The sequence below is a fragment of the Hyperoodon ampullatus genome (assembly GCF_949752795.1).
Source record: "Hyperoodon ampullatus genome assembly, chromosome: 18".
NCBI classification, from domain to species: Eukaryota; Metazoa; Chordata; class Mammalia; order Artiodactyla; family Ziphiidae; genus Hyperoodon; species Hyperoodon ampullatus.
This window is the reverse complement of record NC_136931.1, coordinates 19,100,258-19,113,631: the sequence shown is the minus strand read 5'-3', so window position 1 is coordinate 19,113,631 and position 13,374 is coordinate 19,100,258. Positions and strand designations below refer to the sequence as shown.

Here is a 13,374-nt window from a genome sequence, read left to right as displayed (position 1 = left end):
GCCATCTGGGCCCACCGCCCTCTCTAGAGATAGGTCTGTATGGTCAGTGGTAGGTGAATGGCCCCAGCCCCTTCTCTGTGCCTTCAGCAGTCCCCATCTTCACCCTGGGCCTGAGTCTGGTGCGACAGAGTGGAGGGAGCCCTGGGGCATACGAGCCCCCTGAACAAGGAGCCTGGTCTGGCACTAATGCTCCTTTTGCTGGACGACTGCTCTGGTACATACTGGGGGAAGGGCAGGACCTGGTCTTCAGTCTCCTCACCTCTTGGCTCTTCCCTAGACCAAAGGAGCATGCAGTGCCAGGTAGAGGGTGTCCTGTGGTCCCAGGACTCTTTGGGACAGTTACTTCTGGAATCCCCCCTTTCCTCTACCAAGCCTTCCTGTCTGCCCTCCCCCGGCCCCACATTCCATGGCATCCTGATCCTCATGATTATGCTCCAGTGAGAGGCCCAGGTAGGCCCACAGCTTGTGCCTTGGCTGGACTCTCAGCCCCTGGCTAAGTCTAAACAGCCTCCCACCTCCCAGCCAAGATCTGTCTTCCTTCATGGTGCCCCCAGGGACCCCTCCCGGCCCCAGGACTTGCCAGGATCTCTGGTGGTAGGACCATGGAATGGTCCTTGGCCCTCTGGACTGTGTGGCCATGTTGGCAGCAGGCTTGCTCCAGGCTCCAGCCTCTCTCTATGAGAGTTCCTGCCCACCAGCCTACTGCACTCAGTGCCTTCTTTACAGAGCCTGTTATCACCTCCCTCTCCCCCTCGGATGCCCATTCTATTCCCCAGGTGCCTCCTTCCCAACTGTGCGGGGTTAAAAGGAGCCCCACTGCTGCTACCTGGGGGATGGGGGCACCTGGGCCAAAGCAAAGGGCAGGGGCTCCTGAGGGAGAAGCCCCATCAGGATTCCAGTGTCAGCCTTGGTTCCACCCTTGGTGTTGCCTCTCCCTTCAGGTGCTGCTGTTCCCTCCTCTGCAGCTGCATGAAGGAGCCATCTAGTGTCTGGCATGCGTGTGGGCGGCCTAGGAATGAGCACCATGCTCTCCCTTTATCCTCCAAGAGGAAGTCGGAAGGAAGGAGCTGCTGCATTGAGGGAGGGTCCCCGGGGTGCTCAACCCTATCTCCTTCTGCTGAGCTTCTGCGCAGCTCCCCTTGGAACTTAGCCATACTGTGTGACCTGCCTCTGAACCCTGAGTGCCTGGGGCACTGACCTTCTCACGGTGGCCTTGCTCAGTCCAGCCTGTCCCTGCTTCTTTTCACAGCATTACCCTTCCATTCTGGGCCCCGCTGAATCTCCGTCTGGAGGGAGCACCTGCGAGAGGTGGGTGGAATTGGGTGGCTGCTTTCCCAGAGGTCTGAGCCAGACCATCCTGCTGTCAGTCATGGTGCCTCCCCTCCACCACAGGCGGGGCTGGAACCCAAGCCCTGTCCCTCCACAGCTGCTTTCAGTGGGTGGGAAGGAGCCAGGGCCCAGCTTCAGCCTTAGCTGGACTGCAGGTCCCCTGCCAGCAGGGAGGGTTTGGCTCTCAGTTCCTCCCAGTGGGTTCCCTTGGGCTAGGCCCTCCTCTTTTTGCATGTGCCACCTCCAGTGGGAAACCAAGCCAAAAGGGACCACTCTGGGCCAAGTCATTCGTGCCTTGTACACCCCCTCCTCCTGTCTCTAGTTCTCCTAGCACAAGGCAGTGGAAAGCCCAAGCCCCATGGCCTCAGAATTCCCCCTACTTCCCCAAGTGCCTCTGGGGATTTATTTCCTCTTTTGGCCAGGATGGGCCTGGTCCTGAAGGTAGGACAGAGGGAGTTTGGAGACTTGGGCCTTTATGCCATGGACTGTGGATGGAAAATGTGCAGTTATTTATTTTGTGTACTCAAGTTTGTAAATGTATCCTTCGTACTCAATAAACAGGCTGCCTTCCCCAGGGAAAGCTGCCCATTCATTCCGACAGCCCAGTCTCTTACTGTGGACAAGAGGTTGCCCAGGAGGCGGTGGGGAGGTGGGGAGAGCCCAGCCTGGTCACGGCTAGTCTAGGAGGATCCTGACTCCTCAACACCTGCCGTGCCAGAAGACAAAGTCCGCTTGGGGAATGGGGCCCCCAAGAGCCTCTCCTTTTCCCTGAACCAGGAAGACAGACAGGCATACACAAAAGGACAGAGCCTGGGGTCTTTATTGGACTGAGATGGGGAGAGGACCTGTGGTGGGCTTGGCTGTAGGCTATGATTGATCCAGGTACCGAACTTGCTAACCCGAGTGTACGTGGCAGGCGTGCGCACGTTGCAGTCATTGGTGCCCCAGGAGACAATACCAGTGAGCACCCACGTGTCCCCCTTCTGGCAGACAAGCGGGCCTCCAGTCACCCCGATGGAAGGAGAGGGGAGAAGTCAGTGTGGGGGGTGGGAGTGCCACAGGACAGTGCAGAGGACAGGACAGGGTGCCAGTGCTCACCTGGCACGAGGAGGCCCCGAGGCCCCTGCACAGATCATAGAGTTGGTGATGCGTGAGCCCCAGTATTGCTGGCACCAACTCACGGTGACCAGGGGCAGAACCACCTGCTGCAGGTGTGCGGGAGTCACACTGCCTGTGGGCCGGGAGTGGGTGGTTAGGTCCCAGATGACTTGTCCCCACCCTGCCCTCCCACCCAGAGTTTTGGCCCGAGTTCCTACCCACACTGCTGAGGCGGCCGCAGCCAGTGGTGACACGTGAGGCCTTAAGGCAGCACCTCATTTGAGGAAGCCAGGCGAACTGGCGAGATGCGTGTTGTGTACTGGGCTGGGGAGGTGAGCTTTAGTAGCATCAGATCATTGTTCATGGTGGTGGGGTTCCAGAAAGGGTGCGTGATGGCCTGCGGAGCCAGAAAGGGGCCATGCAGGATGGGGGTGGACACAGGCCCTCAGGGTGATGGGTGCTGAGGGGACCAGGCCAGGGCGTGCTCTGAATTCCTCACCCCCAGAGCCCACACACCTACACTGCTCACTCTTCCTTCCCCACCTGCAGCCCGAGCACTGACCCACAAGATGGGCAGAACCTGCAAAGGCTCAGTGCTGGGTGATAGGTCGTACTCGTCCAGGATGGCCAAGTGGCAGCCAGGGCCGCAGTGAGAGTGGGGTTGGGCAGCCACAAGGAAGGCAGAGTGACAAGAGAGGGGCCTCCAGGGCAAGGAGGCGGGGAGGTGGGGGCTGGGGGGGGTGCAGGTAGAAGGGAAGCACTCACACAACATTGCAGTGGGCAGCAGTGACCACCCAGGACTGACGAGGCAACCACCGCAGAAGTGGAAGCCGTTGCTGTCCTGGCATCAAGGGTCAGAAGTGGGGGTGGGCCCAGGCTACACCCAGGCATGAAACACCTGAAACCCTGCCCCACCCCCAGGGTGCATGTACCTGCAACGACACCTGCCAGGGCCACGAGCCCAGCACTGCATTCTCCCCATCGACAATCCTCTGGCTGAAGCTCAGCACCGGTCTGATGGCAGGAACGCCGTAACCTGACCACTGGGCTGGTGAGGACCTGCTTCCCATGTCCCAGCACACCTCTCCTCTCCTCCTCCTGGGTGCCCCCAGGCTGTGCCCCCCAGAGGGGTCCAGATCAAGAGGGGTCATCACTACCCCTTCTCACCCTGAGCACCTCTGGGCCTCTATAGCTATCTCAGTTGGCCCCATCCACCCAGCCCCCAAGTTCTGTCCATTCTTCCTCATCTCTCTCCAACCTACTCCCCACCATTCCCCAACTCCACCCCACCCCCAATCCCAGGCCATTTTTCTCCCTGTCCCCAGGAATATTCCTGTCTCCTTCCTAGCCTCTGCACTCCCTCCAGACCTCAACGGTCCATACCCCACATGCAACCAGAAGGCTCTTCCTAAACTACACGTCCAACCTTTGCTTCTCAGCTTCCTAAACCCTCCCCGGCTCTTGGGCCCAGCCCAAGCTCCTGTCCCATTTGGGAGACTGGCCCCTGACCCCTTCTTGCCTCCTCCCAGCCTTGCCACATCCTTTCTCCTTTGCCCACTCTGTCCACCTGCTTCCCTTCTAGCCAGCCTGGCCCCTGCCCTGAGCCCTTGAGCAGGAAGCCTGGGCTGCTGCTGGGAGCTGGGTTGCCCTAAGGCTGTTCAGTCAGGGCTGGGCCAGGCCCACTCACCCCAGGAGGAGCCATGGAGGACCACAGTAAGGATGAGGCTGAGCAGCAACACTGTGGCAGGCATGAGGTTGAGAACTGGGCCTGGCTTTATGGTTCTCTTCATCCTTGAGCCAAAGTCCCAGGACTGAGGCCAGGCAGCTGTGGAGGTTCAGCTCCCTGCCATGCTCTAGGCAGGAGGAGAGTCTCTTTAGGTCAAAGTCCTCCACCCACGCCTTGACTTACCAGAGCGAGCCCAGGTGTGAGGCTCTCACCTCCTCCACCCCCCAAAGCCTGGCCCCTGACTGGATCCCTGAACCACCTCACATCTCAAATGTTGAGCACCAGGTGCCAAGGACTTGTGGTTAGACTTAACGGTAACCACCTGGTGGCTGGGATCAGGGAAGTCTCCCAGGGCTATCAGGAGCACCAAACTCACAGAAGCCCGCTCAGCACCCAGGGGTGTTCCTGACTGGTAGACGGAATGTCCACCGGCACCAGCTCTGCTGTGGAAGGGCCAGGGCCAGGATGGGGGTGCTGGCGGGTTGCAAATCCTATCACCTCAGTGATCAACTTGGAACGGGTGTCACGGTTTGCTCATCAACTTGGAATGGGTGTCACGGTTTGCTCAGGGAGATGCTGACTCTCCTGCCACATGGTGTGTTTGGACCCATACCTTCATCTGTCTGGCTCCAAAGCCCACACTGTTCGTGATGAGATGATACACCTAGGAGGGGCCTTGTGCACAGGAGGGCAAGGTATGAGCCCTTGGTGACTGGCTGATCCTGGATGGAGATCAGGGGTGGAAGGATGACAGCCATCAAATCTCTGACAGCCTCCAGGCCTTGGGGCTCCCATGGACAAGCCCCTGGTATCTACAGTCCATTCACTGTAGAGCCCCAAGCTGAGCCTGAACCTAGGGAGAGAAGACACCCCTGTGTGCAAAGTTGCAACAGGTAAGTTGGCTTGCCTCCTTCTAGGGGTGTGAGGGCTTTGGCTGATTCAAGAACACATCAGTCAAAAAAATAAGATGAGTTAATTGCTGACTAGAGGGAAGGATAGATAGATACATGGTAAAGCAAATATAACAAAATACTAATTGTAAAGTCTGCAGTGGTTATATAGGTGTTCAACTTTTTTCCAGATTTTATGTTTTAAGATTTTCATAATAAAATACTGAGGGAAAAAGCATAATCAGGGACCCAGGGATGTCCAGCCTGGAGTAGACACTCCCCAGGGGTTGGGCAGACTCTCTCTAACAGTTCCAAAGCTCCAGGGGAGCTCAGCCATTCTCTCCCAAGGCAGGATGCTCCCACTAGCACCCTGCTCTTGGGCTGACACTCAGTGGGTGCTCAGCAAAAGTCTGCTGGATAAATGTGTCATGTCATCTCTCCCCACGAGTGCTGTGACCCCTGGCACCCAGAAAACTTGGAGCCAATCCCCTTAGTCACAGCCCAACACGTGCAAACAGAAGCTCAGCATCATGTTAGCACCTCAGGTATGCCTGGTCATCAGAGGGGTTTCACAGATAAAGGCGTTGCAGCGGTGAGGAGTGCGCTTGTGAGAACTTGCCCTTGGAATCAGGGAGCAGCTCCCCCACCAGCATTTTAGCCATCAGTGGGGATGGGGGGCTCTGACTGAGAGCTGTAGGCTGTGTCCTTGGCCACTGTTGAGCCAGGTAAAGGCTCTATGTGGGGGCAGTACATAGGACCTTTTGGGTTGTACAACAGCCCTCAGTGGACTACAGGGCAAGAGCAAGGCGTGGGAGTGGTAGGGGGAGCCTCTGTAGTGTGCAGAGTCAGGAGGGGGGGCTTTCCACTTTGAGCCTGTGATACTTGCCAGGGCTGGGGTTCTGGAGGGGTAGATGCCTAAGGTGATGGGTGAAGTGCACCCCTTAGGCTAGGCACTGAAGCCATGGGAGGAAGTGGCCCCTGCAGGGATACCTTAGGCACAGAGCCCTGCTGGCTGCTTGTCCCCCTCCACCCAAGAAGGACACAGCCATCTGTCTAGGTATTGGTGTTTTCTGGGTTTATTCCTCCTTGTTCCAAGCTCTAAGCCTCAGCCTACTTCACTCCACATCCATGGCCTGCACAGTTTCCTCCAGCAGCTCCAGGGTCAGCGGCATCACTGTCTCCGACAGGACAGCTGTGGTCCCAGGGGCAAAGCGGTACCGGCTGGACCTGGGAAGGAGAAAGGATGACCTCATCAAGTGGCCCGTCCTCTCTTTGCAGCCCCCTATTTCCCTTGCTACCACCCCATCCTCCCCTGTGATTCCCCCATCTCCCATGCTCCTACCTCTCTATAGGCTCTGTGGGAGAGCTCAGTGTTCGCAGCAGCTTGGCGCTGGTCCCAGTGATCACACATGCATCCACACTGCCCCCAGAGCCCAAGTCACCCAGGATCCCTGCAGTGATGGCTTCCACCAGCAGCTCCTGCGCTGCCTCCAGCTGTAAAGATGTGTGTGTGAGTCCTGATGGACCCTTTAATATCACCCTCAGGCTACAGCCTGGAGACGGTTAATCTTGAAGGCTGGACTATTTACCATTTGCTCACACCCAAACTCCTCTCTCTCCCTACACCCCCATCTCCACCCCAGGCTCCTCTACCCTGGTTTCAGTATCCCCCTCTCCAGAGACCCCAGTGTTCCCACTGCCCCCATCTTCACAAACTTCTCTGAGTCACACTTGTGGCTCTGCTTCCAGTAGCCTGTTCACCCACCCCCAATCCCTGGCTCACTGCTTTTTTCTTTCTGGGCCATAAGCACCTATAAAGTGACATATGCCTTCTGCTTCCATCCACCCCAAACAAAATCCAGACTCCAGACCCCACCTGCTGTTCCCTTCTCCCTAAACACCAAATGGCCCTCTCTGAGTTTTGACTTCTGGGACAGTCCAAGCTTTGGCACTGTTGGAATAGCACTTCACCCTCACTCCACTGGCCCCTCAGTCTCCACTCAGTCGTCACCTCCGAGAAGCCTAGCTCTAGAGTAGGCCAGGGTACCTCTGCGTTTCCCCAGCTCCCGGGTGTGCACTTCCCACCAATGCACGCGGGGGTGGGGGCGGGGGCGGGGGAGATGTCGCTCACCGTCATGTTCGGCTGGAACCGGTCCTCTAGCACTGCCAGGGCCGCATCCTGGCCGGAGCCTGCAGGCAGGAAGGGCATCTGAGGTCAGCCGCGGCCTCCCAGTCGCGGGATAAACGTTGAGGTCCCACGGGCGGGGTTCGCGGGAAGGGGGCGGAAGCGCTCACCCATGGCCGTGAAGGGCAGACGGCTGTAGGAGCCGTGGGGGTGCACGCAGTAGAGCTGCGGTCCGGTGACGTCTACGCCGCCCACAATCAGCGAGGCGCCCACGTACCCCCGGTACCTTTTCGCGGAGTGGGTGCGGTCAGTCGAACGCACAGGAATCCAGGTCCCGCCCCTCCGCGATACCGCCCCTGCACCCGAGCCCCGTCCCTTCCCGTGGTCTGGCGCCCCGTGACCAACAGCGTTCCTTCCTGCCACTCTCTTAGCTTCTCTTAGGCCAGCCTCTTCCGGTCTCTCGGACCTCGCGGCCCCGCCCTTTCTCCTATCAAGCCTCTTCTCAGCCCGGCCCTCCCCGCAACTGCCCCACCCCAGGATCATTTTAGCCCCGCCCCAGCACCGGAAGAGCGTCTGGCGCAACGCGCGGGTGACCGTGGCCACGCGGGGCTCGCGGCCTGTGGACAGCGCGTGTAGCTCCATGTTGGACGCCGCCATCCGCGTGGTCATCTCTGCGTCCGCGGCTACTCCAGCCCCACAGCAGCTGAAGGCGAAGGGAGGGTTCGTGTGGGCGGGACTAGGATGTGCTGGGACCCGGGATGGGAACGAGGGGGCGGTTCTTGAGGGGGGAACTGGGCGGGGGAATGCTCACTAGATTTTAGGGGTGATGAAGTGGATCTTTTCGCAGCTCTGGTACGCCACGATCGAATCGTTAGTGGCCCGCGTATCCGCGCCCAGGATGACCCCGTCCTGCGGGGGGGGGGGGGGGAGGAGCCTTTGGCTCAGTGCCCACCTCCCATTCCCGGCCGCTCCTCTTGAGGGTTACAATCCCAACGCCCTACTCACTCGGAACACAAGGCCTGCGATGGTGGTTCCGGTCTTGCGTGCATGAGGGACACGAAGCCCCGGGAGGGAGCGTTCCAAGGCTGCGTTTCTGGAAACGGAGGGGAGAAACCCAGGTTTCAGTTCTTCTGGGACCGCCATCACATCCCCTAACTCCGTCCCGGTTTCCCTCACCTTTCGGGTAAGCCTGGGAACCCAAGTCGTTCCACACACGTACCTTCCCCCACCCTCGCCCCCAGGAATGTTAAAGACCCTGGGGCTCCCACTCCCGGAAGCCCCCACTGAGGGCGTAGGCAGCTGGGGAACCAACCATTCCCCCACTCACCTCTCGCAGTTTTCGAAGGAGAAGCCCTTTTGGGGTTCTAGCGCTGTCTTCTGCATCTCCAGGTGGGCAGGGGGTCAGAGGAGTGGGATCAACACGGAGGGAGGAAGGCCAAAGCCTTGACCTCTCTCGGGCTGCACTACTGAGCTTTCTCCTTTCGCTTTCACCTTCCCTCAGAGCATGCCAGCCCCTTTTTTCTGCATCCTCTCTTTCACTTTCACCTTCAGCTCTAGTCCTAGGCAGCTTGGGAAGGGGGAAATGCCCCTTGCCTGGCTCTCCATGCTGCTCCTGGGCCCTCTGAACAGAGGGACAGATCCCTCCTCTCTGGCCACTGTCCAGCCTGAGCCCCGAGCTCTGCCTGCCCTGACCCCAACCCTAACCTCAGGTCCCAATGCCCTGAGGCTGTCACATTGACCAGGTCTCTGTTCTCATTGTTAGTGGCCTTCCAACAGCATCAGTCATGGCTGCCATTTGTCATTCTCCCAACTCCTGCCTCTTTTGCTACCTTTGCCTTCTTCCTAAAACCTCAAACACCGAGGCTCAGTCCTTGGCCAAGGTGATGCTGATCCTTCCGTCTTCCATGTCTCGGATGCTGTCTTCCCTCTCTCAAGAGGGGCACCGTAGGTGTCCATCTGGTGGCTCATAGGCATGCTGGGCTCTACCCATGCCTAAGCCTTATTTCACATCCCAAATGACCCTTTATCCACTTCTTTCTCCTAATTACTGCTTGTTTCAGCTAGCATCCTCTCTCCCCTGGACACTGCACTGGCCTCTCTGGTTTCCCCACACTTCCTGCCCCTCACCCTCCACCCCAGGCTACACTCTGCCCTGCAGAGAGGGGGCTCTTTTCTAGATTGGAGATCTGGTCACACTCTTTCCCTGGTTAAACCCTGTATCAGCTGCATGCTGCTCTTAGGTTGAAACCAGTCTTTACAGTTACGCTTCTCATTCCATCTGATCTCAGCACAGGCACCACCTCCTCTGGGAAGCCTTCCCTGACCCACAAGAATCCCCACCTTGTTCCTCCCTAAACTTTTCTCTCAGATCACTTAGCTCCATTAATTAAATCTTCAGTATTGAAATGACCTATTTAGTGGCTGTCACTCTCCTAGATGCTAAACTCTTGTGCCTCTGTCACCCACCTAGCACTCAAAAGTCTCTGTCTAGAGGTGGGTTCTCACCTGCCCTTTTGGGAGCTAGGAGGGGCAGCTCAGATCTTCTCCATCCTGCACCCTAGGCTCCACGTACCCCCATTCTACAGCTGTGTGTGCAGCTCCCTCCAGTCCCCATGCCCAGAGCAGAGGCAGGCACAGAGAGGCTGCTTAAATAGCTCAACCAGAAGAGTGCTGTACATCTCAGGGTGCCCAATTCAATCCCAGGCTCTAGCAAAGCTCTTCTTGCCCTATGCTCCACAAAGCACCAGGTCTGCAGATGAATGAATCCTGGTGTGAGGACCTTAGTGCCTTTCCCTGAACCCATAACACATGTCAGGGCTTATAGCAGCGAAGGAAGGTCTTTATTCAGGGGGCATGGGCCTTGGGCTGGCAGTTGGGGGTACGGCAGTGCTATTTCGGTAGGTACCCAGCAGGATGGCATTGATGTGCTCCAGTGTCTGGTTGCTGAAGACCATATTGAGGTGCTGTATCCCAGGCAGAGGCAGCAGGTGCACAGGCTGCTGTTGGCGGCCCTGCCACTGGGCACAGAGCTCGGTGCTGCGCGTGGCCACGGTGTCATCCCCGTCCTCATAGAGCACACCCACAGGGTCCGTGTAGGGGAAGCCATGGTCAAAGATGTAGGTGCTGGGTGTGGGCAGGCCCACGCCATACAGACAGTATACTTCCACTCCAGGTGCTGGGAGCCCTGCCAGCAGGTCACGTGACTGTAACCACATGTACCAGCCTTCCTCAAAGTGCAGGTCTGTAAAGAAGCGCTGCAAGTCACGGCTTGTGTAGTTGAAGGTGGGGGTGGAAATGAACACGTGGTCCTCGGGCCATGCCTGGCTGGAGGGAAACATCCAGGGGGACGCTGTTGTCATGCGCTGCTCCTCTTTCAGCTTGATGCTGGACATGATTGGGATGCCCTGGTTGTCACCTGTGGACACAGAGCAAGGTGGGGCAGGGAGCCAGTCCTGGCTACCCCCAGCCCACAACTTGCCCCCCAGCCCAAGCTCAGCTGGATGCTCAACCTTGTCTTGCCCACTCCAAACATCGACTCCAAGTCATGGACTAGAACTGGCCTGGCGTTCAGGAGGTGCTCCGTGTGTACTTGTTAAGTGAGAAGCCCTAGTGGCACCTCGGTGAGGCAGAGCTGTAGAGCTTCAGCAGGCGGACGGGGAGGGGTTTCCTGTGTGTGTGAACAGGGGGGGAAGGTGCTGGCAGTTCTCTCTCAGGCAAGTGTCTGTTGGCCCCTGTGGCCTGTGCTGCACAGGGCTCAGAGCTGTGTTCTGGGAAGAATGAAATGAGACCAATCTCTGTTTGACACTCATTGATATAGTCTGGGGAGTGTTTCCTTCACTTAAGCTCCTAGGGGTAAGGCCATGTCTGGCTGTGCTCAGAATACAGTGGGTGCTCCGCAGGTGGTAGCTATGCCACTCCTTGGGGAAGGGCACGAGGGGCTCCCGGGGTCTGGCCCTGGCTTAGGGCAGATCCCTGGGCAAAGGGGCTCCTGGGAGCAGAAGGCAGCCAAAAGTTGAGTGGGTAGGACCTGAAGCTACAAGGAACAGACCTCAGCAATGAGTCAGATTGCTGGGGTTAACTTCCTCTTTGTTTACTTCCCCTTTGTCATCGCTGAGACACTGTCAGGAGACACTCTAATGGTCCAGGCCAGGCTCACTGCTCTCAGAGGGCCAATGAAAGGGGCTGTGCCCCAGAGGTGGTAGACAACACCCCCAGCCTGGCATTGTGAGAAGAAACGGGAGTGAGGGCAGGCCCACGGTCAGCTTCATTCCACCCCCCATCCCTCCCCATGGGACACAAGTGATCAGAGGCCCTCTCACCTGAGGCCAAGATTATCATGGGCTTGATGGAGCCACCCCAGGGAGCCCCAAGAGAGATGAAACCATCGATGAAGCGGTCCTTCCAGGCCTGGGGCTGGCGCAGTAAGAAATAGAGCAAGTGCAGGCAGCCGAGGCTGTGCCCAATGAGGAAGACAGGCCTTCTGTAGGTAGCGTGCATTTCCTCCACTAGCCCAGCAAGCTTCAGGTAGTACTCCTCCTGCTGGCCTGCAGCGGGGGGTGGATGGGTCAGCACAGCTGGGACTAGGGGCCACCTGCCCTGCCCCAAGCCCCCTATGCACAGAGACACTCACTGGGCTCCAGCCGCCAGTCGTAGGGGGCGGCCCGCACCGTCTCATCCCGCACATACCCATTGTTGACCAGGTTCTGAACCAGTGTGTGCATGTAACCTGTGGGCGAGGCAGCGGCACTGGGGGTTCTGGCCGTGGCTCCTGCAAGCCCACCAAGCCTAGAGCCCCACAATTTCCTGCAACACACACACCTGCCAACTTGCTGTTGTCCAGATACTCAACAGAGTAGGTCTTGCCAAAGCCGGGAACACGGATCTGTACACCGGGGGCATTGGATACTCGCCCAGAGCTGCGGTTGTAGACAACCCTGGGGGCAGTGGGACAGTCAGCGGAGCGGCAACCAAGGAGCAGGGTGGGGGGCTAGGCCAGAGGGAATGGCACGAACCTGGTGTTATCAATCCAGCAGTCTACCCCAACGGGTAGGAACATATTGAGATCCAGCCAGATGGTGAAAAAGTCGTCTGTCTTGCGGTAGCACATCCAGTTCACCACATTTGGTTTGTCCAGCTTGGCTTCCAGCTGATTCCCCAGGCAGCCAGGCACTGCGGGCACCAGCCTTCACTCTGGATCCCTCCCACTTCCCTGCAGTGGACCCCACCCCGGTCTCACCTCCCCAACACTACAGTGACCAGCCCCACCCTTTCACCTCCCACACCCTCCACCCCCAGGGACGAAGGACAAGATCCACTATTTCTGATCACATCCCCCACCCCGTCCCCCGAAAGCCCAGGCTCCCCTCAGTCAGGGAAGGTACAGGGGCCAAGGCCACTGACCCCTGCCCCCACCAAGCAAACATGTAGCGTGGCTCTCCATCACTGCCAAAGTCCAAGGGGAGAACAAATAGTACGAGGGAGTGGGGCCGGGCCTAGGAGTAGGGGCAGGACCTGACGAGCCTCTCCTGCTCTCCTGGGCTGGGCACCTTGTCCTTGCCGGGGTGGGGGTTGAGGAAGGAGTGGTGGGGCTTGGACCGGGGTCCAGTGGCTACAGCTGACCACAGCTTGTAATGCCCAGGCCAAGCCCTCAGGCACACCCACCCTCTACTCCAGCCACCTCCGGGAGACAACTCTGAGACACGAGAACTGTGGTGCGAGAAGGGGTTGATTTCTCTGCAGGACAAGCCTTTGGCCCCTCCAGACGCTGAGGCAGGGATCAGGGCTAATGCAAGGGCAGAAGGGCCTCGGCAGGCTCTGCTACCAGGGGCTGGGGCCCAGATTCCCCAAGGTCTGCCCTGGTGTATCAGGGGCCTGGTGGGGGCTTACCGAGGATGACGGGCCGTGTGTGGTTACTGAGCTCAGCCTTGGGCGTGGTGTGCGGGGGGAAGAGCACATTGAAGAGCCAGAAGGGGGCGGCGGGGGGAAGCAGCAGCCCCAGCAGCAGCAGGACCCACTGCCGTGGGGAGCCAGGCGGCCCCATTCCAGCCCTTGTGCCTAGTGCCCAGTGAAGCAGTCCTGGGCTGGCCTTATCTGGAGTGGGGGTGGGAGGGGCCCCAGGGTCAGTGGGAGGGACAGCCTGGCCAATGGGGGTGGCCAGAGATTTCCGGAAAGGGGCACAGCCTCAGGGAGCCGGCTCTGGGCCTGGG

General features: G+C 58.7%; 3 protein-coding genes across 3 annotated transcripts; all 3 read right to left on the bottom strand.

Annotated features, from left to right (window-relative positions):
* Window positions 1–83: 83 nt before the first annotated feature.
* CTRL (chymotrypsin like) lies at window positions 84–3,497 on the bottom strand (the record flags this gene model as incomplete). Its single annotated transcript, XM_079724038.1, has 6 exons — window positions 84–116; window positions 2,175–2,346; window positions 2,428–2,534; window positions 2,702–2,824; window positions 2,990–3,268; window positions 3,360–3,497. The coding sequence occupies 6 exons, from the start codon at window positions 3,495–3,497 to the stop codon at window positions 84–86; spliced, it is 852 nt and encodes a 283-aa protein (XP_079580164.1).
* A 2,606-nt stretch (window positions 3,498–6,103) lies between these two features.
* On the bottom strand, window positions 6,104–8,551 carry PSMB10 (proteasome 20S subunit beta 10; the record flags this gene model as incomplete). The annotated part of the gene is made up of 8 exons (XM_079724037.1): window positions 6,104–6,270; window positions 6,386–6,537; window positions 7,175–7,233; window positions 7,339–7,454; window positions 7,731–7,871; window positions 7,980–8,077; window positions 8,174–8,261; window positions 8,496–8,551. 8 exons carry the CDS (start codon window positions 8,549–8,551, stop codon window positions 6,159–6,161), a joined length of 822 nt encoding a protein of 273 aa, XP_079580163.1. The 3' UTR covers window positions 6,104–6,158.
* A 1,454-nt stretch (window positions 8,552–10,005) lies between these two features.
* LCAT (lecithin-cholesterol acyltransferase) lies at window positions 10,006–13,208 on the bottom strand (the record flags this gene model as incomplete). Its single annotated transcript, XM_079723167.1, has 6 exons — window positions 10,006–10,583; window positions 11,488–11,712; window positions 11,799–11,894; window positions 11,987–12,102; window positions 12,181–12,337; window positions 13,055–13,208. 6 exons carry the CDS (start codon window positions 13,206–13,208, stop codon window positions 10,009–10,011), a joined length of 1,323 nt encoding a protein of 440 aa, XP_079579293.1. The 3' UTR covers window positions 10,006–10,008.
* Window positions 13,209–13,374: the final 166 nt, after the last annotated feature.